Here is a 24,180-nt window from a genome sequence, read left to right on the forward strand (position 1 = left end):
GTATGTATGATATATCAAGAATCATCCTAATGATTATAATCAAGTATGTATGGTATATCAAGAATCATCCTAATGATTATAATTCAATTTACTTTTGCATTATGTGATGGCAGATCAGGGTCTATGTTCCTTGCAGTTTGACTCAACTTATAAGCAAGTGCAAGTATATATGATAATTCTGCTGGCATTTACCATATTTAGCCAGTGACAAGTCCATGCTAGATGACAAGTTCATACCTGGTTTTTTTCAACATACTGGTAAATATTTACTAAAGATATCTTTTTCTGACAATAAGCCAGTGCCCTACTTTTTGACAATTTATCTCCCTGGTCCCCTGGTCTTACTATATAGGACTAACTTTAATCAATAGCAACTCCAAACTGCATTATCTCTAAACATGTTAAACTTCCTTGATTTCATTTCCGTTTGTTACATGATCTAACAGTATCATTAGAGATTAAAATTAGAACAGGGTCACAGGGAATGAGGTAAAGCTGTACCGATGTCACTTTTTGCCGATTATGCTAATACCACGTATAACCGATTATTAAAATTGCCGATACCAATTATGAGACCAATTATTTCATTATTTTTTGGTTTATAACAATGACTGGTTCAGAAACATGAACCTATTAGTGTAATGCAAGTAGGTATTTGCTGTGCGAGTTATAATAAGGTTGTTTATGTGGCAAGTGAATTTGAATTTCTATACAAAAACAAACCGAAACCAGAGATGAAGTACACTGCTATTTATAAAAAACAACGATCACACAAACATAAAACGTGAAAACCTTTAAAACTAACACTGATAAAATGTATGGTTTGCCAATTCAAGATATAAATGAATGAAAATGTATTAAGCTAGTCTTTTAACTTACGTTCAATGATGCAGGTCGCCATTACTAGATTTCAATAAATGACTAAAAAATGTTAATAACAATAGCCCAATAATAATTAAAATTAATAATATGCATGCCTTAAGACTACAATTAGACATCAATGTATGCTGGCTGCAGCTAATAGTGAAAGCCCAGTTGAGGTAGGCTGTATTTAAGCAACAGTAACATTTCTTCTTTCTCGCCAAGTAATGATCCAATGATCCTCCACGATCTGAAAAAATATGGCCTTCACCTCTAAACAGCTGCTCACTCAGAACCCTTGAAGCTGGTTCAGACAAATAGCGTGTAGCTAATTTGGCCAAGATGGGGAACTGAAATCTGTGAGCATTCCACCAGCCATATATGTCTTCCTCTCATGGCAATAGAGGGCTGCGAGATTCAACTCCAGCATCGCGTCAATGGCATCATTCATGTGGGTTGTTTCGTTGATGGTATGGACAGGTTCATCACAGGCCACAGAAAACAAATCCCAAAGACGTGACATTGATGGTCCAGTGGCGTTTGTTACAGTTTCAGTTATTGTTTTTTTTCCGTCAGGGCTTCCTCATGCTTGTCAGCTGATGCAACTATGATGCATTCTGCTCTAAGCCATTCTTTGGATCTGGTCACAAGTAATTCTTTGCTGAATAGGCGTTGTTTGAATCGTGGATCCAAGATGGTGGCCAAGACAAGCTTCTTGTTGCTGGAAACGTCAATAAGTGTGTGTTCAGTGACGTCAACATATCACGGTGCATTGTCTAAATACCTTGACTCAATTCATGCTCTCGAGCCAGCAACATTTGGAGCATTTTAAGCATAGGAAGAATGACAGATAGTGATGTTTGGCTATCACTTACCTCCTAATGTCTGCGAATGAGCCTTACATGTTCACAGTATTGTTAATCAAGACCCACTGTTGGGCTGTTAGGCTAGGTAGGTCATAGAGAGTAGTGTAAGCCCCCAAGACTTGTTTTTGTTCATAAAATGAAACTAACATATTGTATGTAGAATTCCAGCGTGTCTGGACAAACTAAGGTCTGATTGGGCAAAAACTAAATCATGCACCTTGCTTTGTATCGCCTTATGCATGCCAGTTATCAAAGATGTGGAAAAGTACTTCCGACTTGGAATTTTATAGTGCGGTTCTGCCTTGGCCATCAGATGTCAAAATCAAATGTGTTCAGCAATGGAAAATGGTTGCACATCTATTACCATGAACTCTGCAATAGCTCTGTGCTAGCTAATAGCTCTCAGGTCGTCAAATGCAAATGACTGCTTCTGGTCCAGCATGGCGTCAATAGTCAGAGTATGAGGTGTTGCTGACGCTGATGAGGTTAACTACGCAGCATCCTTTTCTTTTTTTATCTGCCAGAAACAGGCCATGTTCGACGATGTGCTTGCAGCCAAGTGCTGGACAAGATTTGATGTTGTATAGTTTTTAGAATCCTTTCCACCTCTGGAAATGCATGCTTTGCAACGGGTGCAATTTGCTTCAGATTCATCAATTGCATTTACTCGGAAGTAATTCTTGAGTGTTTCGAGTTCGACATTATGCATAGGCTTGGTAGTATATTTAATAGTGTACAATCGCTAGTAAATATTAATAATCCAATCCATTCACACTCTTGAAACAATGTTTTAAATCAAGCAAGTTACTACTAAGTTGTCCATGTGGCTTGCTGGATGCATGCACCATGCTGCGAGTCGCATGCTGAAGCAGCTCAGCAGCTTGGGTATCCAGGGGTAATGTCACTGGCTGCTTCAGCATGGGACCGCTATTCGTTGATTAGCAGCATTGCAGGACTGGTTAAAGAACAGATTAACTATAGTGAGTCATAGTTTCATAGTAGTTGGAAATTTCGCTAGCTATCTAATCTGCCTAGCTATCTGCTAATGTGTATGCTGGAAGTTCAACAGCCACATGAGGCCTCATTTGCTGGTTGGCTGATGTGATTGGGATGAGTGCATGAATGGTATTGATAATTTGTTGTATGCAGACAATCAGCGATAGTTTACAGCAAAAGTATGTTAAAAAGTATTTACTTTTAAGAATATTTTGTCTTTCAATTAACCCTGAAATCAAATGTTTGTTCCTCAATTTCCACTATTTAATTCTGATTTAGAATTCAAGCCATGTCAAGACGAATGTTATGACTGAATTTATAATTGGGAAATTTGTTTACATTGGCACCGATTATTTCTGCCAATACCAATTATACCAACTGTTCCAATAATCTGTCCGATTATGAGTACGGACGCTTGATCGGTACAGCTTTAGAATAAGGTTTTACAAACAAAACGTGTGTTTGAGAGAAAGTGACAGAGCAGAGAATGGAGATTCATAAAGAGCTCATGTTAATCAGACTCCTGTTTTCCAAAACAAAAAGTTGCAAATGGAATAATGTCTTGAAATCTGTTAAAAATTCAGTTGATTTAATTATTGGGTTTACCTAGTACTTTTAATAATTAAAGTTTATATCAGGTCATCGAGATCAGACTGCAAAAAGTTAAATGAAAATCTGAAAACAAAGTAAAGTATACATGATCACTACAGTAAATTGTTGATTATCTATTTATCCAAACTTTTCAATAGGGTAAAGAGCTTGTATTACTTAGCTGAGTTACAGTTTTGTACGTAGATAATATTGTTACTAGAATGGCATACCCTTAGTAGGCACTATACATATTCAAAAATGGAAAAATTATTGTTACTTTTGTTGTTATGGTTGCATCCCTTCATTATAAAAGTCAAAGTTATTTTTAAAAAAGAAAAAAAACACCACCACCCAACCACCCATTTGACCCCTAGATCAAAGAGTTACTACCCTCATGTCAGTTTCAAACTGAAGCTAAATTAATACCATTTCCTGGAAAAATTAAATTTAGAAACAATAGTTCAATCGGCATGTCAGACATCCAGGACACTCAATACTGTGCATATAAATTGATACAGATGAAAATTAATATACAACAATTGCTTAAAGGTATTGTTTTGACCCCACAAAACAAAGACAAACAATAAAATCATCAGCTTGAGTGACCTTATTCATTATTTTCTGCAATTCATTGTGAAAAGATACATGTTAAGATATTGTCTTTTTTCATTTTTCTCCAGTCTTCTAACCACTAGACGGGACATACATATTGTCTATAAGATGTGATTTAGGACCTCAAAAGCATTAAAATTAATGAAGTGACAATCTGTGCAAATTCTGATTCATTTTATGTGCTCATTAATTCAATATTTTAGAGTGATGTTTAAACAAGCAAAGGACTTCATTACTGTCCGACTTGGTTTCACAACCAACTCGAAGGCAGCTTACCCAGTACAATTACTGTATTTTGATAAAGTTGCTATGATAAGAGTACTGACAATGGAATAGTATATGCCTGCCCTGTGCTTAATAGTTCTTTATATAGATATCTGCAATTTTTGTGCAGAAAGCCATTTTTCTTTTAGAAGTGAATGACCTTGACCTTTTACCTTTTGGCCTCAAAACTGATAGACTTTTCCGTTTCCCAAGTGTAAGCTATCCACAAAGTTTGGTCCAGGTCTGACCTAATGTCATTGTGCAGAAACTATCTCCTTATCAATAGCGACCTTGACCTCAACCTTCTGACCCTTCTTCCTTACCCTATGTAAAAGCCATCCACAACGTTTGGTCCAGGTCTATAATGTAGAGCTAATGTCATTGTGCAGAAACTATCTTTCTCCTTATCAATAGTGACCTTGACCTCAACCTTCTAAACCCCAAATCCAATATGCTTCTTCCTTACCCTATGCAAAAGCAACCCACAAAGTTTGGTCCAGGTACATGACAAATAGTTTTTTTTATTAAACAGAAACAATTTAAATTCTTTCAGTCACACTGATCAAGACTTTTGTGCTTCTGACGCTAAAATCAACAGGCTTTCATACTTAAACCAAGCGCAATCCATCCACAAAATTTTGGCAACTGTAGATAGTAGACAGCTCAACTTGTGTCAAAACAAAATTGGTAACATACAAAACTTTGAACTTTCTTTACAATCCAAAATATCAACAGCCAAAAAGTGGCAGATGGATGATGAATAGATGGATAGAAAATACATTCCTACAAATGATTCAGTAAACACAATGCACACTCAAAGAAAACCGCATGTTCTGACTAGCTGTAATGTTGACAAGATGTTAGATAAGCCAGTGAATCTTGTACCAAACCCACATGCACACACAAGTGTACTATGACAATTCAGCTGTCAGCAGGTGGATATTACATCAATCAGAATGCAGCAAACTTCAAAGTCATAAGATAGACATCTGGCCTTATAACATTTTTATTTACATTTATAGTACTGATAAATCTGATAGTGATTCTTCCCAAAAAATATATGTTTCAAAGTGTGTTCTGATAATCAACATTTATTAGTATAAACTATGCCTTAATTGGCCAAATGACCTGAACTGCTGTAGTTCACCTTACAGACAGAATAAACCAAAAATATTCTGTCAAAAACTGAAATTTAAACACAATATTGGTGTTTTCTGTCATGCAAGAAAAATAAAAGGATTTGGTAAAATTGTTAGTTGTTGTTGCAATTGTGAAAAAGAGAATGAGAGTATAAATTAGCAAACTTTATTGTGCAAAGAAGATATTTCCAAAGGTATTTTGTGGAGTTTGTGAACAACCAAATCCAAAAATAATTAGTACAATAAACAAGTCTCAAAAGTTTCTAAAAATGTGAAAAATCTAAAATCCTCGTCTAATGTGTTTAATTAATTCATGCTAACATAAGTACAATTTCAATTATTGTGGATAAAATCTACCATGCTTTGCCAAAATATTTTTAATATCTACAAAAATGATGTGAAGGTGTGAAGTCATCTGAAAGTAATATTTTAGTGGGTTAACTAGATTTTTGTTTTTAAAACACATATGCCCTACAGCAAACCAAACTTTTTTTTAAACCAAACATTTTAAGTGCAAAAAAGTAAAAAATTCAAAGAACTACTATTACATCAAAATAATTTTAAAAGGTTAGAGAAAAAAGCATACAAGCATGCTTAACAAATCTGTATATCAAGTGTTATTTTTCTTTCATTATGCTGAGGTTTTTGTTCAAATAAGTATAACAAAAATTTTACAAATGTGTACTAAAAATAGTGAATAAAAAAAAACTGCTGGATTGGAATAAACATTTAATCATGTCATCTCAATCTATTCAACAAATTTGCAAGCCAAATTTCGTTTGTGAATATTGTGTGGTTTAAGTGCAATCTTGCTAAGAACCTTCTTGGAATAGCTGGATGTACAGGACCATGTCAAGATGCCCTTCTGCAAGAAGTGGACCTTGAAGTAGGTAATCAGTGATCAGTATATTATTAATAGACATATGCTGTTAAATGGGTTATCATGGAAACCAAGTATGAAATGTTAAGTAATTAGATATTTAAATGTAATTGCTAATTTTCTTGTGTTTCATTAGACTGCTGAGTAAATCAATAAGTATGGACTGGTTATGTGATTTTCATTCTTTAGTATACATACACATATTATTGCCTCTGAAAACAGACTGAGACAGCAAATGTATATCTGACATGCCCTTTCAATGAAAATGAAAAAGGAAATATGGGCAATATGAAATTAGGTAGTGTGGAGATATGATTTACCATATTTATTTATCACATAATATGTATCAGATTAGGGTCTGTACTTTTTTTAAAATTAGTAGTAGAACAAACCTTGTAGACCCTCATCTTTTACCACATTATGTAACAATGTATTCTGTCCCCAATGAAGCAGGACATATATGATCAGATATGAAATTCCCCCATCTTCTCTCAACATTTTATACATGTTTATGCAGGCAATATTATCAAGGATAACCCGTTTTACTTACCTTGGGTAAACAGTATGTTTATCTCGAAATATGTATTTATGAAAAGCAAGAAAATGTTCATTTTTTATGAAGATATTGCATAAAACCCATAAAATGCATGAAGTTGACTTAAGCAAGTTAAACAATGCTCAAAAGCCTAATTATTCACTCCTTTCTGATTTAAATATATTTAAACGATCAAGAACTATCAAGCATTCAAACCTAACATCACTAAAAATGAGTACCACAAATACGCATATGCAACTAGAGTCCAAAAGCAAGCAACAATGACCCTGATATGTCATCACATAATGTGCTGGCAAATCAGGGTTTATACCTGTTATTCCTAACAAACTGCATCGACCTAAAGCTGGCAGCAGATTCTGCCACGGCCGATCCAGGTACATGTTGTTTGCCATTGGACTAATTTTATAAGCAATGGTACTTAGCATTTTGTAAATATTATTATGAATAAATAACTACTATGCTGCTATGTGTTAAAGATTCCATTTCATTCCAAAACTTTATATACTGAATTTTCTTAGGCTGAAAGACATTCCACATTGGTTACTTCTCACTCGTACAAATACAAAAATGCATGCGCACACAAACCTAGGCTGACATTCGAATTATGAAGAAGAAAAAAGTATGGTACAAATGGGACAACATCACAAAATTTGAAGCACAAAATTGCTCTTGATAAAACGTATATTAGAACATCAAAAATGACAAAATATTTATATAAAGCACATACAGTAGAAGATTTATTCCAGTCAAACTTTATTTTTAAAATTGCAGAACTTTTTAACAACTATTCCTAAGTGTTTGAAATAAGGCACAAATACAAAATTCAGATATAACTGAAATAATTTTCTGCCTTTAAAAAGGTACAGTGCAAAGATATTTCAAGTGATACAGTGGTACACTGTTCTTTTCAACAGATAACATTAACTGTTTAAGAAGAATGTCGAAGGCAAAGGTATTCTGAATTTTCTGTGTATAATAAATACAACAAGAACCTGTCACCTAAGCTTAAAATCAGCCATAATTTTGTATTTTTTTCAAATGGTCTAGTGTAACTAAGTGTTCATTTGTGGCTCATTTGGAATTATGTAAATAAGTGTTCATTTGTGGATCATATGAAATCATGTAACTAAGTGTTCATTTGTGGATTGTATGATATCATGTTACCAAGCGTTAATTTGTGGCTCATACAACCAAGTGTTCATTTCATGTGAAATCAAGCATTTCATTTGTGTATCATATGAAATCATATAAGTGTTTATTTGTGAATCATATGAAGTAACATAACCAAGAGTTCATTTATTTATCATATGAAATCATATAAGTGTTCATTTGTGAATCATATGAAATAATGTGACCAAAATGTTCATTTGTGAATCATATGAAATCATACAGCTTAATGTTCATTTGTGAATCATATGAAATCATGTGACCAAAATGTTCATTTGTGAATCATATGAAATCATATAGCTTAATGTTCATTTATGGATCATATGAAATCATGTAACTAGGTGTTCATTTGTGGACGATATGAAATCATATAACTAAGTGTTCATTTGTGGATCATATGAAATAATATGGTTAAGTGTTCATTTGTGGATCATGTGAAATCATATAACTAAGTGCTAAATAAAACTATGGCACACAGCCTAGGGTCTAAGACAATTCCATATGTAATCACTATAGAAGATACACTGTTTGTGTTTTGAAATTTTTTTTATAAAAAGAACAATAATTGCCAGGAGAACACAATTTAACACTTCCTGTTTAAAAACTGATTATTGCCATTAAAATGCAAGGTAAATCATGAAAACCATGGATACACAAACATCAATGCATGCTATTTTGAACATTCTTGACAGTTTCTATTATCTGGGTTATTTTAATGTCAAAGAGGAAACTAGCTAGATTATTAGTGAATGATGCCTTTATTGCAAGACAGAAATCAAGGAGGAACATGTGTACAAAAAAAACATCCAATTTCTTTGATGATTCAAAAAGTAGTGTGATGCAGATCTTTATTGAGAGACTGAAGTCTGAGAGGGAAATGAAATGAAAAATAGTAAAAATCAGGCCTAAAAGAAGTTATGGTGGATGGCGTTGGTAGTTTGATGAAATGAAAAATAAGACAAATCAGGCCTAGAAAAAGTGATTGATGGTGGATGGTGTTGGTGGTTTGATGAAAAATAAGAAATCATGTCTAAACGAGGTGATGGATGGTGTTGGTGGTTTGATATTTTATGGTACAGCAACAAATGAGGGTAACTGGAGTGAAGTGCTTTGTATAGAGCAAGCAGTTAACACAGGTAGATTCAACTGCAAGGCCAGCATGCTAAAGACTATGCACTGTGGCTCCGGTTTAACTGAAGAAATCATGGAATGGAAATAATCAACCAAAGAGCTGTATATAATGCAAGGTCAACTATGAATTACCAGAGAAAGCAGCAACAGATGTAAAATGTGATGGCAAGAAAACTGATATGCTTCATGTTGGTCATTGAGAGGTTTTTACAATAAAAAGGCAACTCAAGTTGATGAAAATGCAAAAGTAAGAAACAGAACTACTTCTATTAGTCATGCAAAAAAACTGGAACTTTTACAATGCACTGACACAAAGGAAGTTCTTTTCCTGACATACATCTTCCAGTCATGCAGTAATACTGATGCAGTGAGTATTTCTATTTGTTTAGTCTGTTTCTCATTCTAATACTAGGAGGATCTGTATAATCATTTGAGAGATTAATTTTAGAGAAAGGCTTGATAAGTAAACACAAGTACATAGATGCCATGATAACAACAACTTCTACTTGTCTCAATAAACGTTTTCACAAACCATGCAGTAATTGTGGATGTCACAATAGTTCACATCATCCAGCTTCTTCAGGCATGAACAGCTAAGGCATGCAGGTTTCCTGGGAAACAACAGTGGAAATCCATGCTAGTTTCTGCAGGTGCTGGTGAATGTCTATGAAAATTCCATTTCATCCAGGAAATGGTCAAGAGACTAAACCAGGCAATAGATGCAGATGCAAATCCTACCTTCAACTCTTGTGACAAAGGTGTTGAACACACAGTCCTGAGTGGGAAATCTTTTGCCCTGTCTGGTGTCAGCAGAGGTGGAAGACTTGATGGAGATCTTGTTTCAAATCTATCTGCTAATTCCACACTGATATTTGACAAGCCTGGCTTCAAATTTGTTTCTTCACTTACTGGCAAAGAATCTGGGCATAGAGTATCATTAACTTTCAAAGTGGCCTTGTCTAACCAATTACTTATTTTCTTGATTTCACTGGGCAATTCTCCCATGTGCATAGGGACAAGCGCATTCTTATTTTCAGTAGAAGATGATGGCTGATTACTGGCCGTTTCTTCTTCAAACGGCCTTTTTAATATGTACTTGTTAAAATCAATTACTGGGGTTTTCATGTCTTCAAGAAGTTGTGGGGTTTGAGAAATATTTGTCTCATAACCTGAGGATGTCTCAGTCTCCATGCTAGAGAGAGAGGCTGTTGGCCTCCAGTTGGGTTCTAGCATATTTCTGGATTGCACTTGATGATCTGGTCTGAAATGAAGGCTTGGACCCTCAGGACAAGCAGCCTCATCTTTCACAAAGGAGGTCCAACTATGCTGCTTATGGAACCCTACCATAGAGGTAATGCTATTGGAGCTTTCTCGAAGTCCCTCTCTAGGACTATTACTGAGGATCAACCCAGCAGCTATGGCATCATTAAAATTGTATCTTTTACCATCTACAAGATTAACATAGTTACCTTCCTCCGCATCAATTAGCCCTATCTCAATAGCCTCCTTTAGCTTCACAATCTCTCCTCCTTGGGTCAGATCACGAACTTCAGGGCAATCAGGTGTAATTATCTCCATCTCAATCATCTCCTTCAGACTGTATTCTTTACTGGTAGTTTGTTCTACAAACTTTTCTGTTTTGTCTGAATAGAGTCCCTGATTCACAGCACTATACAAAGACAACCCTTTAGGACTCAAAATAAACCCCTTCTCTACTGCCTGGGACAAAGGCATACACTCTCCAGTTTGAGGGTTTTTGAATTCTCCTGTTTTGATATCAATCATTCCAAGACTGGCTGCTCTCCTGAGAGTGATTGGTTGAACAGTATCTGGGTCTATTACTTGAGAGTTAGATCTGTGGAGAACTCCTGATGCAAAGGCATCCTGTAGCTTGTTCTTCCCTCTTGCTTGATCATTAGACAATATTTCTTCAACATATATCTCAACAGGACTCTTTGATTCGTAAGAATCCTTGCTAGGGATAATGAATTTACAATCTCTGGCTGAAGCCAGGGAAATCTTCTCCAAAGAAGTTGGATTGATATATTTTCCTGTCAAAGGGTCAATAAGCTTTCTATCCACAGCTTCTGCTAATGAGAGACATTCCTGTGTCCTTGGATCAATTATTTCTTTGACATTAGGATTTATCAGTCCACATTTCATAGCTTCACTGATTGTGAGTTTCCTCATGGAAAAGGGTTCCTCCAATGTTCCATCAGCTTCATCAACAAGGCTTCTCTGAAGGGCATCAAACAAGGTGCCAATTTTAAATGAAGTGGGCTCCTGCTTGAACCTTTGTAACAAGGAATCAAGAGATGAGGATAAAGACTTTGATGACTGCAACCAATCTATCTGCTGGTTCTGTGGTAATGGTTGTGAATAGTTTGAACAGGTGTCACTTGTATTTGTAAACACGTCATCATTTTGACTTAGACTAGGGTGTGTTCTGACAACAATGAGACCGTCGTCAAGAGCCTGTCTTAGGCTTATTCCACAAGAATTCTGTCCATCTGTTTGATCCGAGTTTTTGATAATAAGATTGTCCCTCAGTGCCTGCTCAAGACTGACATCGATGGAAGTGTTTCTATCATGATAAACTACTCCTGTAAGATTCAATTTTCCAGATTCAACAGACTGCAATAATGTCATTGACTCATTCACCTGCTCATCTATGAATAAACAAGAATCTACATTAATTTTTCCTTGTTCAAGAGCATCTTCAAATCTCTCCGCACATTGATCCGAACCTTTGGAAACAACTGATATCCAATGAGTGATATGGGAATGTTGACCCAATGGGGTTGGCAAACTAGATTCCACATTTTTCTGACTTAAAACAAAATTTTCTGCCTCTTCATTTTTAGCAAGCAGCCCAGATCTCGTTGCACTTCTTTCCACTGGGCAGAGACCATCTACTGTGCCTCCTTCACCTTCAATAATACTACCATGATCCCTTTGGAATAACCTACTTTTTGTAACATTTGATTCCAACATTCTTCCTGCCGAAGCTTCTGTTAATGTTAAATCACCACCTGGGGATTTAAAAATCCCAGTTCTGAGATCAAAAAGTTTTCTTTCAATGGCTTCTCTAATGCAGATCTTTCCTTCATTTACACCTAATTTCACAAATGAATTTGTCCAATCAATTATACCACAATGAAATACATCTTGCAGTGGTATCTTTCTCCCAGTTTCTGGATCCTCTGCCTGCAGAGTTGATGTATTAATAAAACCAAACTTTATTCCTTCATCCAAAGTGTATGGCACTTTTTTAAAATCCATGATGTACTTCATCTTGATAGCCAACTCTACTGGAATAGTTCTCTTTCCCTCTTTATCCAGAAGTGAAGCTGTTTTCCCACTTATAGTTCCAGATGACAAAGCATCCTGCAAACTCCCGAAAAGGCCTGTATGAACATTGAAAATTCTTGTCCTTGCTCCATCAATCAAACCAGATATTAATCCTTCCTCAAGAGAAACATGTGTATCATTTCGTGGATCGTGAAAGGACTTACTCCTATTGTCAAACAATCCTTGATCCATGGCACACACAAGGCCAAATTTTGGATGTTTTGCATTTACAATTTGTCCTTTATCATGGGCTTCTGCCAGAGAAGTTATCTCCTTCTTCCTCATATCACAGATGGTCTCTGTCACAGTGTCAACTATTCCAGCTTCAACAGCCTCTGCAAAAGGGATGAAAGACTTGCTCACAGAGTCTCTTACTAAACAATCATTCCAGGACTTTGCTACAGGGAGATCTTCACATCCTGAATCAGATGACGATTTCTTGTGCTTCCTCTTTCCAACTGTAATAATAAGGTTTTTCTCTACAGCTTCTCTCAATGAATACTTTATGCCCAGAGGTACATAAGCCCCAGTATCCTGGTCAATGTATCCCTCACGTATTGCATCTCTCAAAGTAAGAAGCCCATATTGAGGTATAACCACCTGAGGTGGACTTTCATCAATAATACCGCGCCTGATACCCTCTGACAAAGGCACATACTGGGCATTTCGAATATCCAAGAATTGTCCTGTATCAAAATCATAAAGCCCCTGTCTGACAAATTCTGCCAGGGTTAAACCATGGAATGGAACATCTAAGATATATCCACACTCAGCAGCTTCTGAAAGTGTCCTGTGAATATGATTCAAATTGTCATTAAATGAACCATCTGTCTCATTGATAATGCCTGATGCTATTGCAGTCACAAGTGGCAGAAATTTGTCTGCCTTAAAATCTTTTACAACAGTTGGTCTTGGGTCAATAATTCTTGCAACAATTGCATCTGAAAGAGTCAAATGTCTTTTTGATAAAACATCAAGCACTCTGCCATTAACATCTATCCTTTCACTTGACAGTGCTGATAGAAATGAAATGCACTCATCACTAGATGATCGTCTTATCATACCCCTCTCCACTGCTGTTTTCAGATCCATCATGTCTCCATATTTAAGATCAGTAATTTCACATGCATCAAGATTAACTACACCCAGATATGCAGCATTTTCTAAAGATAAAAATTTGTTAGTCTGTGTGTCTTTTACCATTGTTTTCCTTGGGTTGATCAAATTATTGTCAATTGCTCCTTTTAGTGTCAGGACTTTACCAGATTTTGGATCAATGAAACTTCTTGATTCAGCATCATAGATATTAAGTCTAACTGCCTCATCAATTGTGAAAGGCCGTTCTTGTTGCCTGTGAGTAAATATAAGACCCTTCTCGATAGCTTCAAAGAAGGTATGACTTATTCCTTGGTTGTTATAATGTCCTGTGACTGGATCTACAATATTTTCATTGATGGCTCCATTAATAGAAAGGATTGTCAATGATCTTGGATCTCTTATGCTAACAGAATCTGGGTCCAACAGTTTGGATTCGATAGCATCTTTCACAGTGAGATTTGAGTTCCCTAAAGGATCCTTAAAAGTTCCAGAGGAAGGATCAAAAATGCCTTCATCTATTAGATATTGCAAGGTCAAATTAGGCTGACTAGTGATATCCACTAAGATACCTTTTTCAATGCCCTCCTCAATGGACAATTTTTCATTCCCTAATGTGTCTTGACAGGTAGCTGATTCAACTTGGAATAATCCCCTACTACATGCCTCCTCAAATGTAAGCATATGCCCTGAAAGCATATCTCTGACTCTGATCAAATGAGGGTCCAAAAGTCCAACATTTAGCGCTCTTGACAACTCCATCTCCTCATTAGTTTCTGGATCCAAAAACTTGCCTGTTGTGATGTCATAAAGGCCCTCTTCAAGGACTTCTGACAGCGAAAGTTTCAGAGGAGAATGAGACTTCATAATGAGCCCAATTTTGAAAGCAAAGTTCAAAGCTATTGGTTGCCCTGTTGAATCTAACATCTTACCTGACTCTGGATCTATCAAGCGTTTCTCTAGGGCATCCTCTAGTGTTAAAATATCTGAACTGACTGGATCTCTGACAAGAGAGGATTTATTGATAAGCCCTTCCTTCACTGCTTCTTCAAATGGAATGCTCCGCAACTCCTTCTCTGAGTAAATCTGATTCATCACAGGATCATATAAGTTCTGTCTGATGGCTTCGTCCAACATAAGACCTGAGAATGACTTACTATCGGCAACGTTTTGCATCCAGGAATGTTGGTTATCAACTCCGTCTTTTGAAGTATCTGCAACATCTACATCATCACTGTAGTTATCAGTTATCTCTGACTCAGATTCTGACATAATGTAATCTGAAAATTCATACCGATCTTCATTGAGATTCCAAGTTACCGACTTCCCTTTTTTTGATTTCTTTGATGTGCTATTTAATTGAAAATTTTCATCTACAATCAAACCCATCCTTTCTGCTTCATCCCATGGTAACCATATTCCAGTTGAAGTATCCTTCACATATCCATGTTCACTGCTGAATATATTACACTCAATGCTCTCCTGAACTGTTAAAAGCCGGTTTGACTTCTTGTCTAGTATTCTCACGTTCGGAGTAATTTTGCCATCAATTATTAAATCTAAGTGAGCCCTTCCAATACCAAATGGTGAAGGCTTTTCCTTGTCTTTCTTATTTTTTTCAGGAACTGAGATCAAACCAGATTTAACTGCCTCATGAAATGGCAACATTTTTCCTGAACTTAAATCTAATGTGTGTCCTGTGGAAACATTCACCTGACCTGTCAGAATTGCTTCATACAGATCTCGAGTTGAACCATCAACCTGTTGAACTTGCACAATGTCTGGCCAAAGAAATCCACAGTCAATGGTCTCCTGGAGGGTGAGAGGTTTGATAATCGTTGGATGAATAAAACACTCACTAGCTTCATCCCAAAAATTTGTAATCATCTTTTCAGTGTACTGCAGCAATTTGTCCCTCTGCAATTCCTTCGAGTCATTCTGAACTGCTTCTGTTTTGGTTTTGAAGTTTTCTTGCACAAATGTACTGAAAGCTTTGAATTCACGAGTAAGTGAACCAGACAATTCCTCAAGAAAGTTTGATCCATCAGTGCTTCTTTCAACAGCATCATATCCTTTTTCTTTTTCCAAATGTGCAGTAGTTGTTTTCTTAGATAAATTTTCAGAACTATGTGTACTAGGATGAATGGAATCATCAAGTTCTCCATGATCAGAAGGGTACATTTCAACAATTCCATTCACAATGGAAACTGGATTTATATCTAAGCTACATGATCTCTGTGACAATAGTGTGCCTGTTAAATGATCACTGGCTGCATTGGAAAACTGACATATATTTCTGCTTTGTCCACCCTGGTCCAGAACTGAATAATGATGTGCATCTAGTGTCATGTCCTTTATATCCCTCTCCTTCTCAGTCTTCTGATGTCCTCCAATCAGTCTGTCTGTTTCTGCACTCTTCAACTTCTGACATTACATAAACATGTACAGAGTTATCCTTTGTATGCATTTTTCTTTTCAAAGCAATTCTTTAACATAAGAAAAACAATTAAACATTCAATCAGCCATAGAAGGGAAAAAGGGTATCAATAAATAAAGATCTGTTCAAAATGATGTCAACAGAAGGAAAGAAAGTCAGCTAATTCCTGGAATCCTCAACATGAAAGATTCACAATATTCAGTTCAAAATATGATCTTAAATATGCACGTCTGAACTGTAAAAGTATGCAAGTATGAACTGTAAAGAAAGAAGATATCAATGGCAATGAACAGAGATCTGGCAAAGATAGATCTATTTCAGGAAGATCATATGAAATAAATGCACCTTATTTCTAGCTGCAATTTGCATGCAAAAAAAAACAACCCAACAACACATGTTTGTGGATTAATGTTTGCACTGAAAATATGCATGTTTAAGTTCAAATAAATTGATAAACCTCTGATTCTTCTGATTTTCTATATTAAAATATAGTAACATTCACTTCAAGACTGAGAAGTGACTTTATGACACCAGTGATGATACATCTAGTAGGATGTAAAGTATCTGAAATAGTTCTGCATGGTTTTGGTGTAAAAGAATGACAGAGTAAATGAATTAATAAACTTCTTTGTTTGTTATATCCTTTAACCTTCTTTTTCAGAAATCTCAAATTCAAACATGTTATATCAAATACAGTAAAGTTGACCAAAATAAGGTTTGTGGGGATTAAACTGGAAAATCATCAAAAAGTTAGGATATTCCAATTAAATGAAGGCAAGAACATTCCAATTAAATAAAAAGCAGGGGTATCCCAATTAAATAAAAAGCAAAGGTATCTCAAATAAAAAGCAAGGCTATCCCAATAAAATAAAAAGCAAGTGTATCCCAATGATATAAAAGCAAAGATATCCCAATTAAATAAAAAAGGTATCCAAATTAAATAAAAATCAAGGGTATCCAAATTAAATACAAAGCAAGGGTATCCCAATTAAATAAAAAAGGTATCCAAATTAAATAAAAAGCAAGGGTATCCCAATTAAATCAATGCAAAGATATCCCAATGAAATAAATGCAAGGGTATCCCAATAATATAAATTTTGTATCAAACTGGAATTCTTTATTCTCTACAACATCCCCTTCACATACTTTGATGTATAAAATACCAAGGATTTTCATTTTTCGTATGAGTTGTCAAATACATACTAATGGGATATTTGTTTCAATAATTTTTTCAAGAGAACATTGAAGCTGCTGACATGGTCTGTCTTGAGTGGGTATCAAAACTGTTTAGTGTTAGCCTTTGATTATAAGTATAATGCTTTGTAAACTTAGCTACTGTGGTTCACCCCAATATGAAAAGAAAAAAATGGCAGAATTACTGTGAATTCACTTATTTTTGAGGGTATGTGTTTCTGTGGTCTGACAAGAAAGGGCTGTTGTCTGTACTTATATTCATGGACTCGAAGGGGACCCTATTGCCTCTACATTTTAATGGTTATTCATTTGGTCCTTAAAATTTTGTGATTTGTATTGTCTATGAAATCGATAGAAATTGGCATCCAACTAATAACAATTTCAAAGTATGTACCAGCAGCACTCTGAACTCTGGAGGACAGCTCTGTACAAGAAAGGAATTAAGAAAATAAATGAAACAATAACGTGCACAAAATGTGACTATCTTCAAACAAAGAACTTTATCATGCAGATTGGAAAAGGAAAAAGTTAACTGAATGATGCAAGTTTTGCCAGCTTACTGGAACCAAGATATTCATCAGAAATTGTCCTACTGTATGCTTGCTGGTAATATAATATTTGGTCAAACATATATACAAGGTTATTAATTGTGAAGCATCAAATGTTTCTGGACTATGAACAATACAAAAGTATCACAGCACTAATACCACTAATAATTTTGAAGCAAGGATGCTTCCCATTTATCCTCGCTTATGAGATGAGTTCAACTGCAAACTGCACAGACCCAGATCTGACACTGCATAATGTACCAGCAGTTCAGAGTCTGTGCACTTTGTTAGGAATATTCAGGTGCAACAACAGCACAGACCCTGATCTGCATGTGCGTTATGCTACAGAAGATCAGGATCTTTGTTTGCAGTTTGACTCCACTTGTAAGTGAGTACATAGGTACAAGGGGGGATGAAGTATCTTTTACTTATCTTCAAACCTGGATATTGTGCTGTGTAATGTCTTAACAGATGTTGTGGACAACTCCTGAATAATATCTTGGTAAATAGCATTACAATTACAAATAATGTTATCTTTCAAATCTCCCGTCACCTGCAATGTACAAACTTTTATTTATCAATTTCAACATTCATACAGGTAATATGAACAATAAACAAATAACTGAGGGTAATAAATATACAAGTCCACCAAAACCAAATGACAATCACAACGGAAAGAAAGTATACCACAGACATCATGGACAAGGGGATGATCGTCGTATGCTCACCAAATCCGAGAGAGAAGTTTCCTCAAGAACTGGGGGGATCTTTCCTCCTACATTGCTAACAGCACCAGTGCCCTCCACTGCTTCCATGTCCACCAAACCCACTAAAACAGCATCTTGTAGTGACATCTGTTCTCCTGTTTTAGAGTTCACAACTTTTCCTTTTGAATCGATGGAAAATCCTGGCTTTGTGATGTATGTAGCTGAACCTTCTGTCATGTACACTTCTGTTGCGGTTTTTGCGACAATTTTTCCATCAACAAATATGTGACCTTCACTTGGAGCAAATGGACTTCCTTCTTTTATTTCAAGATATTGATCAGATTTGATGTTTAACTTATTGGAGGATGAAGCTAAAGTGTCTTCCTCTTCTGTGCTCATCTTGGCCTGAACATACCCCAACTGAAGTGCTTGTTGAAGAGAGACACTAATTTGAGTTTTAGGGTCTCTGTATTGGGAAGTTTCTGAATCAATAAGACCATCTTTTAATGCTTTTGATAGGGATGTTGGAGGTCCATCATTCTTGACAAGTTGGGAGTCATCCACACATTCTGGGTGATCCATCTGAAGGAAGCCACATATGACTGCTTCATCTATGGATATTGTATCTTTTGTTATGGGATCTTGGTACTGCCCAGTTTGTTTATCCACAAGACCTGATTTTATAGCTTTGCTGACAGTCAGCTTAATTGGTCCTCTTTTTTTTTCTTTCTCCATTAATGCCTTAGAGGGTGATGATGAAGTCTTCTTTTTCTTGATCTTATAATCATCACCAGTTTTTGGAGACATGTTCTCATCACTAATTTGAGGAGCATTTTGAGCACCCTTCAGTATCACTACTGATGCTCCACCACTTGAGTAAGTCTTTGCTAATGGTGACAGGTACCCTTTCTTCAATGCATCTTCAATCGGTAATGATCGACCTTTCTTCACATCCCATAATAAGCCTGTTTTGGGGTCTATAAGGCCAGATTTGAAAGCCTCCTGAAAACTGTAGGTTACTCGGTCCGACCGAGGTTCCTTGTATTTAAAAGGTTTATTGCTATTAGACAGAAGTAATTTGGACACGATAGCTTCATCAACAGAGGTAACTATCCCGGAGTAAGGATTCGTAAAAGTTCCATCCATTGGGTTGATAAAACCATGTGTCAATGCATATGAGAACTTGACAGCCTGACTTACAGATGAAGTTTCAGCTCTTTGCTCCTCAGGACCAATTTCTATGACTTCGCTCTCCACTAAACCTTGTTTAATGGCCTCAGATATGGATACCATTGACCCTGATTTAGTATCCAGAATTTTCCCTGATGGTTCTAAAATTCCTCTCTTCATGGCCTCTGCAACATCTAATTGTCTTCCACTGGCAGTGTCCTTTATGCTTGTGATACTATATTTAGTACCAGGTTTACTTGTTGTAATTATAGTTTTTGAAGTTGATGACTTCTGAACAGCTCCAGATACAAGTCCTTCTTTCATAGCATCTTCAAGTGGCATTAACTTCCTGGTGATGGGATTTAAGTAGGTTTCTACACTGTGGTCAACAAAACCTTGCTCAATTGCTTCTTCCAAATTTAAACGAGTTCCTGTTCTTGGATCTACAACCTCTACAACATTTATATGTTTAGAATCCTTTTTCTTCTTATCAATCAGGGATGCATCACTTAGTTGATATCCCTGAATCAGCTCGTTTTTCAGAGCCTCTTTAATAGACATAGACAGTCCTGTTTTGGGATCAAGGTAGAATCCTTTTTCCTCATTTAGTATTCCTCTTCTTTTAGCTTCTTGAACTGTTAAACTTTTTCCAGTCTTTGGATCTTTCACTTTTTCCACTTTGATATTTTGAATAATCACAAAACCACTATCTAAAATTTGTTCTGGTTTAAATTCAATTTTAGCAAGACCTTTCTCGACAGCAATATGCAATGGTAGCATCTGTCCTGTTGCTCGGTCTTGTACTAGTTCATTTTCAGGGTCAAAGAGACCCCGCTTAATGGCTTTTGACAATGGAATTTCTTCTCCACTTTTGCTGTCCACAATACTTGTGACTGTAATTCTTTCCTTTGACACTGATGTCAGAATCAGTGGAGTCTGGCTTACCTCTTCCACTGTAACAAGGCCTTGATTAACAGCATCTCTGATCGACATAGTCTGACCAGCTCTACTATCTATGTATTTACACATGGACTGATCCAATACTCCTTGACTAACAGCCTCAGTAACTGACATTTCTTCCATGGTTCTTGGATTCAGCACAGATTTAATTGAAAAAGCTTTTCTATTCATGTCCACCTGAAAACTGACTGGCATTGTGCCTTTGTTGGGAAATTCTGAAGCTGTGGAAACATCTGCTGTGATAAATCCTTGATTAACAGCTTCTGGTATGCTCATTTTCTCACCTGTCAATGTATCTTGGAAAGTTCCAGTTGTCAGATCTAGAATCTTACTCTCGACAGCTTTTGACACAGACATTTCTAGTCCAGTTCTGGCATCTTTAACAAAATGTATAAGGAATGATTGTGTCTCCTGAATGAAACCAGCCGTTTCTGCTGGGATGCCTCTGTCTGCTTTAATGAGTCCTTCTTCAACAGCCTTGCTGATCTCCATGGATTTTCCTCCTGAGTGATATATTCCACTCTTTTCATCAATGATGCTTCTATTGATAGCTGTCTGAACAGGGATATAACGACCCTCTTTAGCATCAAAGACTGATTTCAAATGAAGTGCTTCTTTCTCATGAAAGTACTGTTTTGGTTTCACATCAGCAAACAATCCACTTTTTCTATTAGTCTCAGATCCTTTGACATATCCTCTTCTTAGTGCCTCTCGCATTTGGAACTCTTCCCCTGTATCTGTATTTCTGACAACACCTGTTCCAACATCAAATACACCACGTTCTACTGCTTGTGCGATGGAAAGAGTCTCTCTTGTATGAGGATCAATGACCATTTGTATATCAAATGATTTCATTTGTGTAAATGTATCTTCTGAAAATGTATGGACTTTTTCAAAGGATTCCATTTCTGCATCCAGCTCCTTAGCAGCAATCAGCTTCTTCTCTACAGCTTCTGTAATTGGCATGACACCACCAGTTGTGGGGTCAATGTAATTTCCCTCACTTTGATCTATTATTCCCTCTCTGATGGCATCTAGCAGAGACAATCGTTTACCAGTTTTGGTATCTGTCACAGATGCCACCTTCATTTTCTTTTTCTCAGAGAATGTAACCTCTGCATTTATTCCATCTCTAGATAAGGCCTCCCTGGTTGTGATACTATCCATGACCTGACCTTGTATATAGCCATAGCTTACTGCTGTCACGATATTCAAGACATCACCTGTCACTGGATTGGTGTAAGTACCATCATGAGGGTTAATTAATCCTGTGTCAACTGCTGTTGTAAGACTTACCAACATATTGGTTCTTGGATCTAAGACAGAATCAACATTTATTTTATCTGTTGTCTTCATGACAATTGTGGATGCAGCATGAACATCAGGAATGACCTCTTCAATGTCACCATCCTGAATTAAGTCTTTAAATGTTCTCATAGTTGTCTCCCTTCTGGTGTGCCCTGTGTCATCAAGAAGGCCACTATCCATGGAATCAAGAACATTCAAATATTTTCCTCTGCTGTCACTTAAAAGTCTTACTGAATCAGGATTAATGAGACCTTGCTGTAGAGCTTCTTTCAATGTTAATGTTTTTCCCGATTCAGGATCTTTGAACATGCCAGTCTGGGGGTTGAGATATCCACTGGAAATGGCTTCCATCACATTCATGCAAGTGGAGTCTCTGGCAGTGACAGAAGTCATTTCCCTAACTTGAGTTACTTCTAAAACATCAGGAACAATAAAACTGACTCTTGTTGCCTGAAGTGGCATTGTTGGCTGAAGAGACGATAAACTTTTTGCTGAAGAGAACCTATCCTGCTCAGATCTTGCACCTTTGATAGCTTGTACAGCTAGGTAAGGAGCTCCTACTACTGCTATAAGCCCCATCTTTGCTGCTTCCTTGAGTGACAAAGATGATTTAGAAGTTTTGTCAATATACTTCCCTGACCAAGAATCAATCCTTCCTTGCGCTAATGCTTCATCCAAAGTCAACATTATCCCAGATCCGACATAAAATATTTTAGACTTGCCATCAATGTGACCACTCTTAATCGCCTCTTGTAGATTCAGTTTCTTGCCTGTCTCAGTGTCAGTGAACTGACCTGTTTCTTCACTGAACAAACCAGACTCAATTGCAGATGTCAAGGTAAGACCTCTGGTTCCAGTAGCTGTCTCCTCCTCTGTTGTATCAATTAATTTTTGCCTGACAGCATCCAATATGGCCATTCGAGATCCAGTCTGAGGTTCTGTATACTGATTTAAAGTAAGGTCAATATATCCTTCATCCAGGGCTTGTGAGAAAGTCAACGTCTTTCTTACATCAGCTGGAACTCTTTCAGTTTTCATGATTACCTTTTCATATTTTCTTTGCTCAGGCTGACTTTCTTTTTTCCTCTCAATTGTGTCAGGATAAAAAATATGTCCAAACTGAACTGCAGCTCCAATAGACATCACTTCTCCAGATGATGGTTCTTTGAATGTTCCACTATCCTTATGGATAAGCCCTCGAGCTATTGCCTCTTCAAAAGAGATTCCATGTTGACTTTGTTGATTACCAGTAAGGTCTTCTTTTGTCATTGTCACTTCAAATGAGGAAGTGGAGAATTCTGATTGGGGTTCTTCATTGGGTCTCTGTGATACATGTCCAGCTGTTATTGTTCTTGATTGATATACTTTTTTTACATCGGGTGACTCACCTGACCTGGGTATTAGGCCTTGATAATATCCTTCCTGAAGAGATATTCTTTCTCCAGTTCCTTGATGGATCAGATGTCCTCTAGTTTCATCAAAGATATTTCTCCTGATAGCATCAGACAATGAAACAGGTGATCCTGTTTGAGGATTGATAACTACTGAATCTTCAATATTCAATGTTCCACTTTTGATTGCCTCCTTAACAGTCTTAGAACTTTTTAACATAGTGACCTTGTTAGTTTCTGTGTCAAATCTTTGATCATGTACAATCTCATTCAGTGTTGGAGGGCGAGAGGGTTTTATATCTCTTGGAGTACTGGCTCGTGCAATCTCCTCTCCTTTCCATTCCTCAGTAACTGTTTTTGACATCTTTGTTGTAGAAGACTCCCTGTTCTCCTTCTTAAGAAATTCTCTTGTTATGATTTTTGAAGTATTTACTTTTTTATCATCAACATTTTCTTCATTTTCAGTGAATCTTCCTGATATCACCTTTAGTGCTTCTGCTGTTGGTTTATCTATGTAACCTCCATCAAAAGCTTCATCAATGGTCATTTTCTTTCTAGTAGATTTATCAACAATTTCTCCTTCTTCCCATATAATTTCAATTTCAGCACATTTTGGTACACCTTTCTCAGCCAAATCCTCTACTACATCTGAATCAATGATTCCCTTTCTAACAGCCTCAGCAACGGAAAATTGTTCCATACTTGATTTTATTGTCACCGTTCCTGCTAACCAATCGATGTGAACATCCTGAGGTTGAAAGGGCACTGGTGATGAAGGCGATGACTTTGGTGATGAAGATGATGAGGAGCTTGTTAGTATAGGAGCATCTGTGGAAAGCTGTCAAGAGACAAAGGTTGGTTTAATTGTGAAGGAGATGTCTTACTCAGCCAGGTTTGGAGGCATGTTCGCACAATCACAATCTTTCTCCAATTTTCCAGTGGGAAACAAAATTATA

At 36.6% G+C, this 24,180-nt stretch overlaps 1 protein-coding gene across 1 annotated transcript in view; it reads right to left on the minus strand.

The window, feature by feature from the left end:
- Nucleotides 1-24,180, minus strand: part of LOC149807465 (uncharacterized) — a 496,731-nt gene that overhangs the window by 128,694 nt on the left and 343,857 nt on the right. The window contains exons 34-35 of the mRNA XM_089956330.1: nt 18,417-24,062; nt 9,802-15,933 (exon numbers count right to left, since the gene is read on the minus strand). Of these exons, the coding sequence (XP_089812456.1) occupies nt 9,802-15,933; nt 18,417-24,062 (11,778 nt within the window). The remainder of the gene's footprint in view (nt 1-9,801; nt 15,934-18,416; nt 24,063-24,180) is intronic.

This window comes from Sinohyriopsis cumingii, chromosome 1, assembly GCF_028554795.1.
Source record: "Sinohyriopsis cumingii isolate HCF-2022 chromosome 1, ASM2855479v2, whole genome shotgun sequence".
NCBI classification, from domain to species: Eukaryota; Metazoa; Mollusca; class Bivalvia; order Unionida; family Unionidae; genus Sinohyriopsis; species Sinohyriopsis cumingii.